Source organism: Esox lucius, chromosome 18 (genome assembly GCF_011004845.1).
Source record: "Esox lucius isolate fEsoLuc1 chromosome 18, fEsoLuc1.pri, whole genome shotgun sequence".
NCBI classification, from domain to species: Eukaryota; Metazoa; Chordata; class Actinopteri; order Esociformes; family Esocidae; genus Esox; species Esox lucius.
Window position 1 is genome coordinate 21470338 of NC_047586.1, and position 20041 is coordinate 21490378.

The 20041-nt window shown below is 40.7% G+C and overlaps 1 protein-coding gene across 2 annotated transcripts; it reads left to right on the forward strand.

The window, feature by feature from the left end:
• The first annotated feature begins 7192 nt into the window (after positions 1-7192).
• fermt1 (fermitin family member 1) lies at positions 7193-19867 on the forward strand. 2 transcript variants are annotated; one of them, XM_020056028.2, is made up of 15 exons: positions 7193-7257; positions 10360-10514; positions 12312-12545; positions 13005-13142; positions 14322-14508; positions 14970-15072; positions 15296-15403; positions 16583-16714; positions 16943-16992; positions 17248-17479; positions 17574-17650; positions 17830-17977; positions 18371-18495; positions 18649-18790; positions 18942-19867. In XM_020056028.2, the coding sequence occupies exons 2-15, from the start codon at positions 10364-10366 to the stop codon at positions 19113-19115; spliced, it is 2001 nt and encodes a 666-aa protein (XP_019911587.1). In that variant the 5' UTR covers positions 7193-7257; positions 10360-10363; the 3' UTR covers positions 19116-19867. The 2 variants fall into 2 exon arrangements, with proteins under 2 accessions (XP_019911587.1, XP_010880492.1); XM_010882190.5 differs by lacking the exon at positions 7193-7257 and adding an exon at positions 7279-7604.
• The last annotated feature ends 174 nt before the right edge of the window (positions 19868-20041 follow it).

Here is a 20041-nt window from a genome sequence, read left to right on the forward strand (position 1 = left end):
CCGATAACGTCTGGGCATGCTCCTGAGGAGACAGCATAAGGTGTCCTGGGGGATCTCTTCCCAGACCTGGATCAAGGCATCAGTGAGCTTCTGGACAGTCTGAGGCACTAATTGGCATCGGTGGATGCACTGATCCATAACGTCCCAGAGGTTCTCAATTGGATTCAGGTCTGGGGAACGTGAGGGCCAGTCAATGGCATCAATGCCTTCTTCATCCAGGAACTGCCTTCCCGCTCTGGCCACGTGAGGCCGGGCATTGTCCTGTACCAGGAGGAACCCAGGGCCCACTGCACCAGTGTAAAGTCAGACGGTGGGTCTGAGGATTTCATCCCGGTACCTAACAGCAGTCAGGGTACCGTTGGCTAGCACATGGACGTCTGCGCGACCCTCCAAGAATATGCCTCCCCAGGCCATCACTGACCCACTGCCAAACCGGTCATGCTGGATGATGTTGCAGGCAGCATAACGTTCACCACGGCGTCTCCAGACTCTTTCATGTCTGTCACATGCACCCAGTGCGAACTTGCTCTCATCCCTTCCATCTCCCACTCCATGGCAATCCTCTTTTCATGACAAACTCCACCTCTATTGGACACTTCCGATGTTACAGATTGGTTTGGGACGGAAGTCTAAAGGCTGCAGTCACGCCTCAGTTCTCATCGACGGCACGGAGGTGGAGCGTGTGTCCAGCTTCAAAGTCCTGGGTGTCCACATCTCTGAGGACTTTTTCTGGACTCTCAACACCTCAGCCCCGGTGAAAAAGGCACAGCATCTTTACTTGTTTATGAGGCTGAAGAAGGCCCACCTGTGTTCCAAGATCCTTGTGAACATTTACCGCTGCACAATCGAGAGCATCCAGACTAACTGTGCCCCAGTGTGGTTTGGAGGATGCTCTGTAGCCAACCGGAAGTCCCTGCAACGGGTGGTGAAAACTTACTTTACTTTGCTTTTCCTAAGCCGTATCGACATAGGCTACTTGGAGATCGTTATAATTTCGGTGGCTGGCATCTTGATTAGCTAACAGGTCTTATATTGACTAATGAGAGTATAAATAAACCAGTAGTTCTGGGCCAAGCAGTCTCCCTAAAGGACCTTGTCTCTGGGCTGAGACACGAAAGTGTCTCAGCCCAGTGTTCCATAACCGCGCCGATTTTGTCATGGAGAATGACGAATGGTTAATTAGCCGTCTCAGGCTATAATGTATGTTGAAAACTGCCAATTTGTAGGTTTCGGATTGCTACATGTGTCATATGTAAATAAGGTCAGGTGCAGCACGTTCTTGCATTCACGGATTGATCCGATTTATCAATCTGCAATGACTTCTACGCACATTTCGACCAGGTGCAACAGTTTCATGAATCACACTTAGGGATGATCGTAAATCTCTCCCAACGTTCAAATCTTTTCTGAGGATTCATGAATGAGGGCCAGTTTCTTTCCATCTACTGTAACCCTGCTGAACTCTGTAGACCCATCACTAACCAACCCACCTCTCAGTACTGCCTCTCAGGGATCTTGTTGCACTACACCCTTTGTACTACTGTACTCTGACACTGCCTTGCAAAGTCTGTTAAGGAAGTGTTCAGTTGTTACTATACATGTATATGTCTGCTATCACTGCATTTCAGTTGCACATGCCAACTTGCACCTTCAACTTGCATTTATTAAACATTTAGAATTGACATTGTACTTGCATTTTTCAGTTGTTACATGTACATGCCTACCTCAGAAAACTCATTGCTGCTATCCCTGCATTTCAGTTGCACATGCTATCTTACTCCTTCAATTTGCCTCAATTGCAAATTTAGATTTATTCCACTTGTAACTATGTATTCCACTTGTAACATACACGTAATACTTGTACATTTTCTGCCCTCCTCTATTTGCTTTCATTGCACATTTATTATTGCCATTTGTACTGCATTTGCCTTCATTGCACATCTATACATTCCATTTGAAATATACATATACTTATTACTTGTAAATACTTGTACATTTTCTGCCCTCTTCTATTTGCACTTCTGGTTAGATGCTAACTGCATTTCGTTGTATGGAACTTGTGCATGTTCAGTGACAGTAAAGTTGAATCTAATCTAATGGACAAGGGCCTAAGTAGTTGCAATTATGTAAATATGCAGCTGAAACAAGGTAAATGGAATGTTGTAAAATGTTAATAAAAAGATCTTAAGATCCAGAGTAGAATGAAACTCACCAAACTGAGTTCAAAGTCAGCCTCCTGAAATGTTGTTTCTAGCCTCTGGATCCCTTGCTGATCCTTAAATATCAGTATTCAGTTTTCTGTGGTCTTATCTGTTTTAAGTGTAAAATATGCTTTTTCTGTTCCAGTTTAAATTTCTTGGTTGGCAAAAATTTCCAGAATTTTCATTGAAAAGCATTTTAAAGGGCATTTTATAGGGCTGTAACAAATAATCAAATAAAATCAATAACATAGATAATAAAAATTGTTGTCAACAAATTCCATTATCGACTAGACAGGTCTACGTGAGACACAGCTGGGGAAAATAGCACTGAAAGACGGAGAAGACTTGTGGACCTATTCAACAAGTGTCTGCTTATAGTAGAGCATTCAGATTAGATGCAGTAACATAACATTTGCACTAGCTCAGAGAAAATATTTGGTTTAAAAGTAATTTATCACAATTTGCACTCAGAATAAAATAATTCAACTTTGGAAGGTTTTGTGAGTTGCAAAACATTGCGAGGAAGGCTGTATCCAGGAACATAGAGGTCCTACTGAGGCCGCAAATCACAACAACGTTTCTAATCAGAATGTTATAATCAGTTTGGAAGTAAGTTGAATAAACAATCTTTTGACAAAGAATGTTGTATGCTTTATAGCCTTCATGATTTTTTCAATGTTTAATGTTTAAGCCCAGAGAACATCTTTTGCTCAATTGAATCAATACAACACGATTCCAAGATAAACATTGAAAAGTTTGTCACAATAGACAGATACATTACTAGGAATCCAGAATTGGGATTTATCTATGGGCAAGTAAAAAAGTAGGCCCCCTGAATCAACTACCTGTCCTTTTCTGTCTTCTTTCTGGGCACCCAGGTCAGATTTGTTTTAATTATCTCACAAATGTGAGAAGTAGACTATAACTATGTGTCAGGTATAATTTGAATATAAAATTAACAATTATGTACCCACAATTTGCACACTGTTTTTCCATTAAGCCCTTGTGCATAAATTCCCCTACTATCTCACCTCTTTAAAAAGTTTGCAGCAAACAAAAAAAATGGTATTGGCTAAACCTAGTGGTTCCTTCAGTTTCAACTGATCTAGGAAAGTTTGGGCATGACTGAAATGTCTTGATTACATTTTTAATTGTCTCTTACTTGGCAATATATTCTATTTCTGTCTTTATATCGCCTTGCCTTTTCATGCTTTTCTTTATTTCCTTTGTATCTTGCCTTTCCAAAGTTTTCTTTGATTGGCCATATCTTTCCATTTTCCTGTGTCAGTCAAAAAAGGAAACTGAGTGTCAATGAGTGTATTGATATACTATAAAAAGGAAAGTATTTCACAAAACCATTCCACCCTTGCTTGAAGTTTACAAGAACACAGTCTAGATTTCTATAGGCCTTTTCACACTGCATTGTTTTAAGCTAAAGTGCAGTGTAAACACACCTAATGTGAATGTAGCTAAACTAAAATGTAGTTAGCTAGGTTTGTGTAGCTTGGATATTAGCCAGGGTCCAAATAACTTAGGAAATATTAGGAAATTAAACAAGTCCATAATGCATCCAAACGAGTTCAAACCAGGCATTACTTAAAAATCATACACTGTGATTTTCTGGATTTTTGTTTTAGATTCCGTCACTCACAGTTCAAGAGTACCTATGATAAACATTACAGACTTTGTAAGTGGGAAAAACTGCAAAATCCAATAACCCAATAACTCCCATGAGATGGTTGCCCATACCATTACGGATCCCCCACCATGTTTATTAGTTGGAAGCAGACATTGTGGGTTCTTCAGCTTTCTCCAAATAAAAAGCCATCCAGATGTGGGAAATATGGTGACCCATGATTATTCAGAAAATGTTAAAATGTTCCATTGCTCAGGGGTCCAGCTTTTGTGCTCCTTACACCAAGTTATGCGTTTTTGTGCATTGGACTGGATGCAAGCAGTTTCTGAATGGCAGCCCTGCCATTAATTCTATATGTCTGTGAAGATCAAAATGTTCAGTTGTCTTGGTCTGGGAGGTTCTGATAAAATGTTGGGGTAATTTTCAACCTGTACTTTTGGGCCGTTTAGCAACTATTTTGTTAAATGTATTTTCCTCTTTGCTGATGCAATTTGTCCATGTTTGACATAAGCTTTCATGATTTTTTAGACTGTTCCCCATTAAACATTTAATTATAATTTAGCGGTTTTCATGACCAATGCATCTGCAATTCAGGAACAGACTATCTGGCACTTGCAGGAACTGTTTTAGTTGCCTTGTGTTCCTTTGAAAACTAAAATATCAAAGCGCTAACTGTCAGACCTCATTTATGTCTGACACATAGTGCTGTACCAGTCAACAGTTTAATCTCCTCATTCTAATATATTTCTTTAGTTTTCCTATTTTCCACATTGTACAAAAATAGCTACCTTTTGCTTTGATGACAGCTTTGCACACACTTTGCATTCTCTCATTCTGCATTCTCTCCCAAATATGCTGAGCACCTGTAGCCTGCTTTTCCTTCACTCTGCAGTCCATCTCATCCCAAACCACCCCAACTGGGTTAAGGTAAATTGATTGTGGAGGTCATCTGATTCAGATTAGGGCTAATACGACCAGATTAAGGCTAAGACTAAAATGAACAAATCACAGACCACTATTTTAAGCCCAGATCAAGGTCATTCAGGACAGACCAAATATAGGAATCTGGCAACTGCAACAGTATATTTTATGGCTTATAACTTGGTTATTATGTCGCAATTTACTGGAATTGAAAGAAATCCCTAGAAGAGACAATTTGACATCTTAAAGCTTCCTCATGTTGTCTCGACACACTGCCTTCAGACTTTTTTTAAACAGTATAGAGCACATAAATACCTGGATGAACCAAAATTGTCTACAAGTAAACCAAGATAAAACCGAGATGATTGTGTTTGGCAACAAAAATAAAATAACTAGTATTAGTAAAGAGCTGGATTCTCGGGCCCTAAAAACCAGGGACCAAGTGCATAATTTTGGTGTTCTGATAGACTTAGACCTCACATTTAACAGTCATATCAAACTGTTCACCACAACAGCATTCTATCATCTTAAAAATATAAACCGAATCTTTATGGTGTCCCAAAAAGACCAATAGAAGCTCATCCATGCTTTTATCTCTTGTAGGGTTGACTACTGTAATGCCCTCTTAACTGGACTCCTCAGAATGCTGCTGCTAGAATGTTAACCAGGACCAAGAGAACAGAGAATATCAAAGTACATTGAATGAATTGTGCTATATAAATAAACTTGCTTGCTCATGGTATAGTAATATAGATGTACAGCACAAGGATAGATACTCATGACTTGTTTCTGTTTAACAGCAGTGCATACCTTTCTCAGTCTTTACCCGGACAACACCATTATCCTTCTCTCTCTCCCCCTTCGGGTCAAGGCTTGGAGGAAAGGAAGGGTGATCAGAACAAAGGTCAAATTACATGTTAAAAGGTCAACGGTCACATTAGCAGGTCAACTTGAAATCGGTTGAAATAGATTGAGTGACAGACTATGAGTGATTGAGGTCACAACATTGTGTGCCACCTCCAGAGTGTAGATAAGGGGGTGACCTACAACTGGACGTTCATGGGGTACTTTAAAGGTAGTCTGTTAGCACCTGCTCATGGGTCACTTTTGGAACAGACCAGACCTAGTTTTTACGATGTTAATGAAAATCTGTCAGTTGCAGATAAGCAATATTCATGTTAAGATATTCACTTATCAATAGGATCATAATTTAAGACCTGACAAATTGTAATGATTCGCAACTCGACCATCCCAGCTGTACCAAACTCTTTCTCCTGTCTGTTAATGTCTTTGTTCCCAACTCTTCCCTTCTTTTCACTGTGGCAATAGGGGTCCGACAGCAAGAGGGAGTGGAGTCTGATTCTGGAACATTCTTGTCATATCCAGCAGAGGGTAGTCTTCCATCTCTTTTGAGAAAACTGCGTTTATAGCTTGGGATCGATGCTTTAAGAGTGCTGAACAATTTGTGTCCTAGGGTAGTGTATGAGCCTCATCATTGAATCAAAAAAGGCAATACTAAACGTGCAGTTAAAGCAAATAGAGGAGGGTGGAAGATGTACTAGTATTAGGTATAGAGTATGTTACAAGTGGGATAAATGTTGTGCGGGTACAGATGGTAATTTGAAATGGCATTCTAAATGTGCAATTGAGGCAAATTGAATGAGTAAGGTAGCATGGGCAAACTTACATTTGTAGAAGTGGTACAGAATACTTGAAATCCTGTCTTTTGACTCTGTAAATGTGTAGTGTTTCTGTGTATTTATTTGATAATGATTACTTCAATGATTTGTTATTTGATAGAGTAGCAAGTGATTAGGCTAATTGTGTATGGAGCAGCCTCTGTAGCAGGTAATTCAAGCAATAGTTCACTGCTATTGCCAGCAATCTAGAAGTTAGACATTGTTATTGAGAAATTGTTATTGATTATTAAGTGTCATTAAGCCTATACATTATACATTGGAATGTTTAAGCCAATGGAATCTTTTATTGTTTTATAGTCATATACATAGAACATGGTTTATACATTGCATGGATTTAGCAAGGATTGACTGGGCCTTCTTTGTGGCTCTGAGACCAGGTACTCCTTTAGTGATAATACATTTGTCTGCAAGCCCTCACTATCAGAACCCAAACAAGTAAAATGAGAATATGGTGCAATCCAACAGATCGCACTCAATTTTCCAATGAATCAGAAAGATTGCGTTTTTAAAGATGAAATTACAAAATATCCGTATGTACATATATGTATGTATGCCAAACTAGCTGTTGCTCAATGATGTGTGCCTTTGAGCTGGAATTGCTTTTGTAAGTCCTCTGTAGATCAGTGTCTGCTAAATGAATACATGAAAATAATGTAAACTAGTATCTCTATACAGCATGACTACACACTGAATACGTGTTATGATTCATAGGATACTTACAACGTTGTTTGCGCGTATGACGCTGATAGGGAAGGTACGCTGACTGACTGATTCACAGAACTCAGACTGGCCTAAATAGGTAGGTTAACTGTGCTTCTACCTCACACCTATTTCAAATTATAGTTAGCTTCGGAAAGTAAACAAGTCTCTAGATGATGTCGAGGGCCTACATACTAATACGGCATATGGTAGTTTCATGAGTAATACAGACAGGAGAATCTCATGCATGTCTACAGTTCAGGGCTGAAGCAGTTGGGGGTGGTGGGGAGGGGGGCTGTGTGAACGTGGACGAGGCACAGCTATTTCCTACCTGTACGAACGGGGCGGGTACATGTCTGGTCGAATTGGACAGGAGACCACATAGGCCTATAGTAACAAATATAAAAGTGATTTCAAAGGAATATCAACAACAACATTTTTAATAAGGTGAGTTTTCTATTATACCTTCATTGTTTGACAGTCGAACGTATTCATCTACCTGCGATAAAAGCACAACAGTAGCGACCGTACACGTCTGTCGGTCGATTTTCTTTTAGCTTGAGGCCTGGGAGTTTTGTTTTAAATCGTTTAACACTGTAGGCCTAACATTTTTGCCGTTACATACTCTTCTAATTTACATTACAGTTTTTACATTGCTGTCCTGTTAATTATCACTATTGATCTATTGATAAACAGCTCTACTGACTTTGTATTTCCATGTTAGTTTTCAATGTTGTAAAATAGGCTACTGTAAACTAGAATTTGGCTATTGTCTGGCTTTCTCAAGGCTTAGATATAAATGAAAAGGTTGTTTTCACCTCGCTTTGTTTGTTGTTTATGCTTGATATATTCGTATTGGTGGTGTGCTTATTCATGCTTCACAATAAGTCTATTGTATATCTTTCTCTGTCAGGGGTATATTCACTTAAAATCTCTGTAGGCTACCTCTGGGCCACTATTTCAAAATGCATCTCTTTAGAATGGTTTTGGGCTGTCAGATAAGATTAAATACAGGCAGTAGGATGAATAGAACGAACGAATCAGTGACCTCCATTGGGTACTCCATTGTAGTTAATATTTTGTATTTAACTCCTATCTGATAGCTTTTTTTTTTAAAAGCTGGGCCCTACAGACTCAAGTATTGACAGGTTGAGACAACTGTACCCCACAGTTATGTGGAGTAAGAGGATCACAAAGATTGAGAATAACAATATTGACTCTGTAATACGTGTCTACATTAAAGTTTGTAACAAGGTTTTAAAAAAGATTAACGCTAAAATGATATACTTCACTTACTATCAAACTTTCAAAACACACAGTAATAGTCCCCTCCTTATAGCTGTCCAGACCACAGGTATTCCGAAGCAAAGAGAAAGAATGGGAGACAGGTATTTGTTATTAGCCTCTGGGGACATAATCTTACTGATATTTGAGTAGCTAGGTGTGTTTCAGTGCACTGTTTGTGTGTTTCCCCTTATTTACGAGGAATGTTATACTGTATATATATATATATGTGTGTGTGTGTGTGTGTGTGTGTGTGTGTGTGACAAATAGACCAAGATAAAGGGAGACCTTTGTCGTGTTTGTTAATGCGCCAGATTCGTGTCCCTGCATGTCACACATTCCACGGAAGAAACCCTAGCCTCCCACCTGCCCTCCCTTCTCCTTTGGGTTCTTCACCTTTCTCTCTCCTCTTCTTTGAGCATCCCCTCTAACACTCAAACGTGGACTAATGTATATACAGTGAAATCCAACAGTATTCGGAGAGCTGACCTGTTTTTTTTGTTTTTTTATTGCTGCACATTGTATTTTTGTGCAGACTCAGTGTTAATAATGTCAAATTAACTATATAGAAATTCCAGAATGGTTGATACATATTCCCCCCATTTTTTGGTATGGTAAGCATTTGGACAGTTGGTTTCCTAGCTGTTTACTATTAGGCATTGGATTTTTTGTGCATTTAGAGAGCTGTCAATGTCTCCTTTTGATTCTAGTCTTTACATTTGGAGCCTGTTGCTGGTGCCTGACAATAAATATGTGCCAATGCAAAAAAACAGTGCCTAAAAGAGAAGGTAGAGTTCTAATTAAAAAGGGTTAGTAAAATGGGACAAAGAATAACACCTACCAGAGTGATGGCAACCGGAAGGTTTGGTCATTCTCATCACCAGATTAGTGGAGGGGTTTTGGGCATGTATGGCCCACACTGGAATTGGCTCACTTGTCTTCATTGATGAGGTAACTTCTGATGGCATCAGCAAGAAGAATTCTGAAGTGTACTAAAACATTGTGTCGGCTCAGATACAATGAAATGCCTCTGAACTCATTTCATGGCATCTAAGTAAAAAGTAAATCATCCACTCTGAATCCATTTCAGCATGATTTCCCATGATCGACACTAGATGGAAGGCAAAAATAGCTACTTCTTTGCAGGCCTGGCTGAGCATCATCAGGGATGGTCCCCAGGGAAGTCATTTATAAGGGTCTCTTAAGGCAATCATTGCACGAAAAGAATATACAACCAAGTGCTAAACATGACTCATTTATTGTACTTAATGTTTATTTGTCCAAATACATTTGATACCCTAAAATGGGGGACGGTGTCTGCAGTTTAACTTCATTATCTCATTGTATCGTTTAGAATTTAATGTGAATACAGAGCCGAGAAAATATAATGTGTCATTGTCCAAATACTTTTGGACTTAATTGTACTGTATGTGTGTGGGAGGGACTTTGGTCTTACGTCTTACATAGCATTATCATTCCTATCCTATCCCAATTACTATAATAAATGTATTTTATCCTTTATCCCTCTCCCCCTCTCTCTCTTTCTTCAACTCTGAATTTGTTGAAGCCCTCAGAACATCTCTAATTATTTCAGTAGTTGTCATCTCCTCCAGAACCGCTGTGACAGACATTCTATTAAGTTTTCTGTAGGTTAGGTAGAGTGATCTCACCTCTAGCTGCTACGCTCCAATGGTTTCCACCCATTATTTTCATGTGATTTTGTGAAATGTAGCGCCACATTAGTACTGGCCCTCAGACACTGCTTCCAGTTAGCAGGTAGCAGAGTAGAAGATACTAAGCTGTAATGTTCCACTCTTCAGGCAGTTTTTTGGGGCTGCAACAACAGGATCAGTCACATTGTCTCTTATTTTTAATGCTGCATTATTTTATTTTGTCTGCTATCGCTGTCCTGTGGCAGGGCTATGGGAGCCACAGTGGAATATGACAAAGCTTCATGGGAGCTGACAGTCCAGGTGGACCAGAGAGATGGAGATGAGGGGATGAAGTTTAAACTGCGAGTTTTGGGAAACCTGCATGTTGGAGGACTCATGCTCAAACTGGTGGAGAAAATCAGTAAGTCTCTCTCCCTTTTATTGACATTCTCAGTCTTTCGCTCTGCCTCTCTTTCATGTACAGTGCATTGTCAATCTCTCAGTCTCCTTCTCTCTCACTCTTTTATTTACAATCTGAGTCTCTCTGCCTCGCTCTTTCTCTTTCTGTCAGCCAGAGTACTAGACTGGAGAACACACCCTTATTTGCTCCATTCCTTTATGCTGCTGAGTAGAATTGTTTTTCCACAATTGTTGCACAGCCTGAGGGGTTGAAGTTCGTCATTTTATCTCATATTTACTCACCTGGGGTGAACATTTTACAAGAGTAAAACACCTCGTTCCCTATGTAGTGCACTTCTTTTGACAGTCTAGAAGTCTAGAAAATCAGTGCACTATATTGGGAATAGGGTGTGATTTAAGACACACTGCGTGTTCATCCAGGAGGATTAGGGTTAGGGAACTCCCCTTGGGAAGACACTATGAAAGTGGCCTCTAGCCTCAGTTAATATCAGATAGATACGAGCTGTGTCAGCGGATGTGGGTGTTAATGACTCTGTAGATGATCCAGGAGTGTGTCATCTGACTAGACAAGTATTATTCTGGGTTCAGCCCTTACATCACAACATGATGTCATACAGAATCATCAACCTCACTTCCTGTAGGGTCTTCGATGGCTTTATGCAGGTGGTTTGTTTAGATTCGTTTATCGCATTGTATCGAAGTATACGTTTACACATCCATGTACTTACACAAACATTTTCAAATGAAGAAGGATTTTATAATATGTACCATTCCAGCCAGACACTGTAAAAGCAAAAGGCAATGACTTGTGAGAAGGGCCGGGAACTATGCTGTGCTAGGCTCAAGGGGAAACTGATTCCACCTCCCGGGTGCCAGTGCAGAGAAGACTTTTGACTGGGCACTGTCTTACTGTAGGGGCCATGTTCTCAGACTAGATGTGAGTTTTTACTAGAAGCCAGTAGAGTGAACAGAGACACTGGTTGACATGGGAGAACTGGGGAAGGTTGAACACCGGCTGGCTGTGGCGTTCTAGATTAACTGCAGTGGTTTGATTTCACAAGCAGGGAGAACTGCCAACGGTGATTTGCAGCAGTCGCAGACGTGCGATAAGTGCCGGAATTAAAACTTGAGCTGCTTCCTGTGTGAGGTAAGATCGTGCTCTAGGAAATCTTAAAGAGCATGTACCTGCAGGAGCGAGTCATTCCATTGCTTTTTAAGGAGAAAGACATGGTGTTGTCTACGGTCACACCAGTTCTTTACACTCTTGGAGTGGGAAAAGGCTGCTCTTTCTTGTTAAGGTTGAGCTTGAGGTGGAGTCTGCCAGGCACGCAAAAACGCCACTTTGATGTCAAATGTAGGGAGGAGAATATCAGTTGAATGCGATCCACCTAGCAATAATAGGTGAGATCCAATGACTTGGTGTATTGGGAGAAAAGGAGAGGTGCTAGAACCTGATGGTTTACAGAGTCACAGTTGTTAGAGGATGGGAAACAGATAAGAGAGTTAATTGGGACAGTGTGAAAAGCCTCTGTGACACTCTATCTAGGTTGCTTGACCCCGTTTGTGTTGAAGCCTGCTGGTAAGGGGTGAGGTAATCGTTCTGTGAGAGATAACTGCTTAAGTGCTTGAAAAGGAAAGACAATAGAGATTCCAGTTATTCTAGCCATTTGAAACCAGTGGTTTCAATCAATCGTTTTCGTCAAAGTTAGAGAATATGGCCCGATATATTTAATCGTTTCTGTCTTGATGAAACTATGCCTTCTAACAAACCCCCTCCTAACAAACCCCCTCCTCTCAGAGGCTCCTCAGGATTGGTCAGACCATGCTCTGTGGTGGCAGCAGAGGAAATGTTGGCTACTGAAGACACACTGGACCTTGGACAAGTATGGAGTCCAAGCGGACGCTGATCTACGCTACACCCCACAACACAAACCTCTGTGTATTCAGCTGCCCAACATGAAGATGGCCAAACTCACTGTCAGTTACTCCGCCGTTGTCTTCAAGACTGTCGCCGAGATCTGCAGGGCGTTAAGTGAGTACCCTAGCCAAGTCAGACGCCTCATCCTCTTCTTCCTGGTCCCTAGCACAGGGCTGAGAAACTAGATTCAGCCGTATAGATAGATAGTCTGTGTGGGGCTCACTCACTCCTTGCCGACCCCTCCCCTTGTCAAAATTGCAGATGTGAATATATTGGGACAGTGTCTATTCTGAAGTTTCCCATACTGATAATTGGTAAGGGGGAATGGCCACCACAGCTAAGATTTAACAGGACAAATAAACAGGGGCATGTAAGACGTGAGGGTCCAGAATGGGGTCAAGCAGCTGGGACCTAGTGGCTAGGGCTTTTAATATAGATTCAGGGCGGGAGTTCTAGGGGCTAGGATCTATAGGGTGCAGCTTCCTTTTCCCCGATTTAGGAGGCCAAAGAAGAGGTTATGGTTTAGGGTCTAGGGGTACACAATCTTTCCTTGACATCCTCTCTCTCCTTCAGACATCAGAAGGCCAGAGGAGCTGTCCCTTCTAAAGCTTCCAGATGACCCATCCAAGAAGAAGAAGAAGAAAGACAAGAACCCAGTACTGGAGGACATCATAGACATGGACAAAACCAGTGGAGGTTCTGGCGGACCAGGTAGGAGACACCACGAGTTATGTGCATATTAATAAAATGTCTATTTTATTACTGCATATATTTTCACTGATTAATGATTCTTGCAATATGTTTTTCTGCAAAGACATTTCAACCAAGTTAGCTAGTTAGTGATCTGAGCGTTTGAATAACTTAATTGAATCACAAAAAACATTGCCTTGTTCAGACAAGAACTTCCACAGGCGTTCATACCTTACCTTGATGGTCACCTTCAAACACACTGTGAATGGAAATTATTAATTGTTTTCGCAATGCAGTCAAGGTTTAGCTCAAAGTAGGTAGTTACTGACTTTTATATCTCAGACCTCCCAACAGATTCTGCCCACATGGTGGCTTCTGCAGATTTCAGATTTAATCTCTTGAAGGAATGGAAAATGCAGAATTTGTTAGCGGTTTTGAAGATGTAAAAGAATACAGTAATCATGAAGCAAATCTCATGGAATAGCACAGCATGTTCCAAAGGCTTTTGGTAATGCATACTTTGTTTCAAACACACAACCCCCCCCACACACATTTCCTGTCTATGACTGTACAGTAGTACATAGCTACAGTCCAGGGCAGTGGAGATTTCCACATCAGCTCATTAAAACCGCCTCATTTTGACTGCGGCTCTGAACCATGTCAAATTAGTTATTTCTGAGTTGTATGCTCGACTGCGTTTAAACAAATGAAAAGCAGGCCTGTTCTCCCACGATTCTTTATGTTGCCTCAGTCCTCATTCCTGTAACTCTACCCATAGACAAAAATATCTGTGGAAATATATTGAAATAAAACTGAGATGTATTTAAATAAATTGAATGAATAGATTTTTTATAATACATGAATGCATAAAATATCTTTAAATGCATTAAAACTGCCAATTTTCTATTATAAACACATTTTGTACGTACAGTATATGTAAATATATGTGAATATAAGGCTTATATTTTGGTATCGGTGATTTGCATAATGTATATGTGCATTCATGTGCATATTTAAAAATAAATATATGCTAATATATCATTTGAGATTTATTAAGAGATTTTTGTTCTATCAAAAAACACTAGTCTAGAATCAGCTACCTTCTATATTATGATTATGATCTAAAAATAAAATCTGATTCCAGGCCAGTAAACAAACGTGGGCCCTGAATTAATCTCCTCTTCCACCTGAATCTTCCAGGAACTCCTATGTATAGTAAGACCATGGTGCCCACCTACAACCCAGAGAACGGGGCCCCTGCCACAGCCACCAGCATGTGGTTTGGGGACAACCTCCTGACCTCCAGCCAGCCCAACCTGCCCCCTGCAGAGCTGGCCAAGATGTACCAGCCATTGTCCTTGGTGGACAAAGCTATCATTAACGGAGGGTAAGAGTTACTTCCAAAACAAAACTCCACATTGAAACCTTGAGAGGAACCGTCCTCTATAGCTGGTCAGGTAGAGGAGATGCTAGTTGTCGGGTTCCACATGTTATGCTGGAGGGCAGTTCTGTCTGTCAATCATGGTAGACATCCAAAGAGTGGCGAGGGAATCATTAGCCCATCAACTTAGGGACACTCGTGATTGAATGATGTAAACTATGTTCCAATTTTAACTAATAAAACAAACAACATCAAAGTCATTATTGTCTTTTTTAAGATATTAATCTCTGCTAAAGGTAAACATTTGAATTTAGTTTAACCTTTCAGTTTAAATTATGTTATATTTCAAATGTGTTGTTAAGTTTGGCATGCCTATTCATAATTTTTTTATCAAATAAAAGACTGAGTCATTTGGTATTTAGCTATTACTTCCTGGTTGACTGTGACACTGTTGATGTGATTGACAGGTGGTTGGATTCCTCCCACTCCTTGATGGAACAGGACATTGGAGATGATGACAGACTTCAGCTACGCTTCAAATACCATTCCTTTTACGACCTTAACCCAAAGGTAAATCTAACCTTTGTCAAATACCACAGCTTCTATGACCTCAACACAAAAGTAACCCCTAACCTTTGCCAAATATTACCCTTTTTACGACCTCAACCCTGAGGCAACCCCTAACCTGGGTCAAATACCACTACCTCCCAGCCCAAAGTCTGGAATAACTGTACACATGGCCTTGCCACTGAGCCCTGATACTGAACATTTGATTGGTGGATGTGTGTTTCAGTATGATTCTGTGAGGATAACTCAGCTGTATGAGCAAGCTCGCTGGGCCATCCTACTGGAGGAAATCGACTGCACTGAGGAGGAGATGATCATGTTCGCCTCCTTGCAGGTAGACACACACGCTTGCACCTGGCCACAAGCATGTCGCATATTTGAATACACACACACACAATTATCTATCTGGGAGAGCCGGTTTGGTGTATCATTCCCAGAGGAGGCATGTTGGGACAAGATGACTATCCCAGGGGAAGAAGAGAGTAGAAAGAGGAGATTGTTTGGTTTTTAGTAAGATTTCTTTTAGTTTCATTTGTATATCAACAAAGCAGTTCACTTTAAGATAAGGTCTCTATAGATTTCCTTATTAGATCTTAAACCGAGCATTCATGAGGCAATGTGCACTAATACATTTTCAATGTTTTCCCTTTGGGGAAAGTTAAGCGAATGGCCATCAGAGTGAGTCAGTGGCTAAGCCTATGATAACTTCAGCAAATTGTTTTCTTTCCAAGTTTAATGCCCAGGCATAATTATGAGTTAAGCTGTGCCAAGAAACCACTTTTTTTGGATAAGCTATGTTTTGGAAACTGTAATTATTATAAACATACTGATTATTTCCAGGGATACAAAATCTCCGGAAACATAAGTGTATATATATATATATATATATATATTATTTTTTGAAAGGATAATATTTTCCCCTCAACGTAGTGATGCTGAATGTAAAACATGTGTTGTAAAATCTCTTGTTTCTCATAGGGCTTATTTACATTACGAGAGAGAGAATAAAATGCTACATTAGTTTGCATGATAATTTCCATAGCGTTTTAATTTACACCGACATGTTCGAGATGTACTATGCAGGATTGAGCGTTTCAATCGAGGGAAATCCCTGCGATACGTATGTGCACTGCACACAAACTTGATACAGTTCTGACACAAATGTTCACACATTCAAACCCCTGGAGGGACTCGTTTGAAAATGTGCCGCACACTACCACGGCAGCTTGTGCCTCGAGCAGTTGATAACATAATAATCTAGCGTCTCAAGTTTTCTTCAATGTGTCTCTGAAAATGTAGCATAATGTAAATAAGCCCTTAGTGCAGGGTTTCCCAAACGTTCTTGTGACCCCAACCATGTAAAGAAAAATTCTCCCCCAACCCCATTTTCATATCAGATGACCCCCCATGGGATCGCGACCCCTAGTTTGGGAACCTCTGCCTTAGTGTGACATATCCCCCAATTCCCGTAATTCAGATTTGCTCATAAATCATTATGGTAATATTGTTTCAGTATCACATATGCAAGCTAACCATGTCCACGGAACCTCTGAACACCTCTGACGAACCAGAGATAGATGAAGTTGAGGCTGCCCTCTCCAATCTAGAGGTCACACTTGAGGGAGCACATACGGACAGAATATTGGTAACTACTTTTTAAACATATAATTGATTTATATTCTTTACATATAAATGATAAACAAGAGGGTGTGTATGTTTTGTTTTTGCTATAGATAGTTTTCCACAGTCTGAGACAGTGCAACACCTGTATTTAAGCACAGGCTGAGGGGTAGGCTGCTTAGATTGCATGTCTCGACACGATGATGTCACTAAGTCACAGGATAATTGACAGTTGCTTGTTCCCACCCTCCAGGAAGACATCACAGACATTCCGAAACTGGCAGACTCTCTCAAGCTGTTCAGGTAAATTCTGAGGGCATCTAAGTACAGCCAGAGACAGCTGAACTGTTCGCTTTGCCTTTATACTTGTTCATCCCATGGAAATGTAGTTCATAGGGACCTCCCTTTGGAGAAGTGACAGTTAACAACATTGTAAATATCCTGGCGTCCTTGACGTAGACTGATAACCAAGCAACCTCAAAACATTCAACAGCGTGATTGTGCGAATCTGTTCACGAGTCCTCACTAAGCTGTATTTCATTCGGTTTCATACGTCAGGCCTAAAAGACTGACGTTGCGGTCCTATAAGGAGTATTGGTTCGTCTTTAAAGACACCACCATCTCCTACTACAAGAACAAAGAGTCAGCGAGCGGAGAGCCCATAGAACAGCTGCACCTCAGAGGATGCGAGGTTGTCCCCGACGTCAACGTGACAGACAAGAAGTTCGGAATCAAGCTTCTGCTCCCAGTGGCTGATGGGATGAACGAGGTCTACATCCGCTGTGACAACGTGAGATGCTATTTCTACGTTCTGTTATTACCTTTGGGGCACCAACAGTATTGTTCCTCCCTCATATGTGAATGGTATTTCTGTGTTCATCCAGGAGGCACAGTATGCCAAGTGGAAGGCAGCGTGTACCCTGGCCTCTAAGGGCAAGACAATGGCCTACAGCTCCTACAGGTTAGACTGAATCACTCAATCCTTCTCGTGTCTTGGACCTGTTACGAATTAGATATCAATCTTTATGGAGAACTGCTAGATGCAAAAGATGAGTGAATACCTATAGAGATGGCTAAACAGATAAAAACATCAGAGGGTTTTGTCCGTCAACTGACCTGGACAACCTGTGATTGAACTAGGTCGGAAGTGAAGAAAATCCAGTCATTTCTGCAGATGAAGAGTATGGCGCCCCCTTCTGGTCAGGCAGCTCCGGACCTGGATGCCATGGACATGAATCCTGAGTGCTTCGTCTCACCCAGATACACCAAGAAGTACAAGACCAAGCAGGTTGGATTCTGTCTGCCAGAGAGAGGGATCAATCCAGTATGATTCTGTGATTGTGAACCACAGACAACTCACCAGAGCTCTCTGTAGATGGAGCCATTATTAGAATGAGTCAGGCTCACTTAACTGTTGACATTCGCGTTCTACTGCGCTTACTAACCTGCTCAGTATTCTTTTTAAAGATTTGATTGACATTATTTAATATACTTAGCAGATGCTCTTATCCAGAGCGACTTGCAATTACTGCATACATGTTAAAATGACTTGTTGAAAAATCGATGCAACTCCATAGACTTAAGTAGATCCTTCTTACTACTACTAGATATAGTAGCTATCAGAAGAAACCTGTGCTTTGTGTTAAGTCATCCACATGTTCTGATTCTGTCTCCTGTCCAGCTGACATCGAGGATCCTGGAGGCCCATCAGAACATATCTGGGCTCTCTCTCACTGAAGCGAAAATGCGCTTCATCCAGGCCTGGCAGTCCCTGCCAGACTTTGGAATCAAGTACTACATTGTCAGGTAGGTTTACGTGACCGACCGGCTTTCAAGCGCGTCAAGGTCGCGTTAGCTTGCTGAGTTAAGGCGTAAGCTATGGTCCATTTTCATGTTCTCAGACAAAGTGAACCATCACACAACCTTGACGAACACTATGAATGTGTATGTGTGTTTTAGGTTTCGGGGCAGCAAAAAAGATGAGCTGCTCGGTATCTCATACAATCGTCTTATTCGTATTGACATGTCCACGGGCCTGCCCGTCACCACCTGGAGGTTTGCCAACATGAAACAGTGGAATGTCAACTGGGAGATCCGACAGGTAAATTGATTGGTTTATTTGTTGGGTTGATTATATTTGAACAGATTATAAAATCAAAAAAGAATTTGGCTTTGCAATGAGAGAAAAATCATTTGAAACGGTGTCTCGAAATGACAGGAATCAGTAATCATCCATGTGGTTTCATCTCCAGGTGACCATTGAATTCGATCAGAGTGTGGCGATAGCCTTTTCCTGTGTGAGTTGTGACTGTAAGGTTGTCCATGAGTACATTGGGGGATACATCTTCCTCTCAACACGCTCCAAAGACCAGAACGAGACACTGGACGAGGAACTCTTCCACAAACTCACTGGAGGGCAGGAATGAACCTGGGACTCCGGCTTTCCTTTAGCTTGGTGGAGTTTAAACATAGGGATTTCTTATAAGCGGAGACATTCCATGCTGTCCAATTCAGTGAATCATTCATTACTGCACCGGAGGCCTGTGGAGTGAATCCATTTCGATTCAGAATTGAAATTCATGGTGAATATGGTTTTGTAGGATACATCTTTGATAGGTTCATTTGGAAATGCAGAAACCAGTGTGGATCACACTACACTGCATTGTGAACCATGTTTAAAATGCCAATTTATCCAGGGCTGCCCAGCCCTGTTCCTGGAGATTTACAGCCTTGTAGATTCTCTACAACCCTAGCATTCCTGATAATAGGTTTGAGTAAAATCTGAATCAGTTTAGTTAAACGTGGGCTTAGAGAGAACATCCAGGAAGGTAGCTCTCCAGGAACAGGGTTGGGCAGACCTAGTCTAACTATTGTTATGGACAACAAGCAGTGGTTAAAGAGGTTTTGGCTAGTTTTAACACTACTACATGTTTTATCACTTTATATTCCATGTGGTATGCTACTTTCACAATCAATGTTTACTGTGCTATTTTATACATATGACTTTTAGGATATTTTATAATGTAAAGTCTGATATTTTATTTCAAGCCCAACAGAATTTCAATGATATTTCTGGTGGTGGGTTATTAATTAGAATGTTGAAGAAAACATTCTGTAATTGAAAACACTGGAATTTCTCTTGCCTGAACTGCTGTGAAATAAACTAATGATAAATGAATTGGTCAGTTGCTGTCTATGTAATGATGATTGCTGGGAATGCCACTGGCACAACTGAGCACAATTAATGACATAAACAATCTTTCTGACCTTAGATCAATTATAGCTACATGTGAGCAAATGAAACACCATTATACACCAGAGCAGATAAGCAGTACATAATATCTCCTAAAAT

Excerpts from the sequence above, each read along its gene's own strand:
- fermt1 (XM_020056028.2), top strand. The coding sequence starts at position 10,364 with ATGGGAGCCACAGTGGAATATGACAAAGCTTCATGGGAGCTGACAGTC. Across the intron at positions 14,509-14,969 it reads AAAGCTATCATTAACGGAGG|GTGGTTGGATTCCTCCCACT; the intron begins GTAAGAGTTACT and ends TGTGATTGACAG. Across the intron at positions 15,073-15,295 it reads TTTACGACCTTAACCCAAAG|TATGATTCTGTGAGGATAAC; the intron begins GTAAATCTAACC and ends TGTGTGTTTCAG.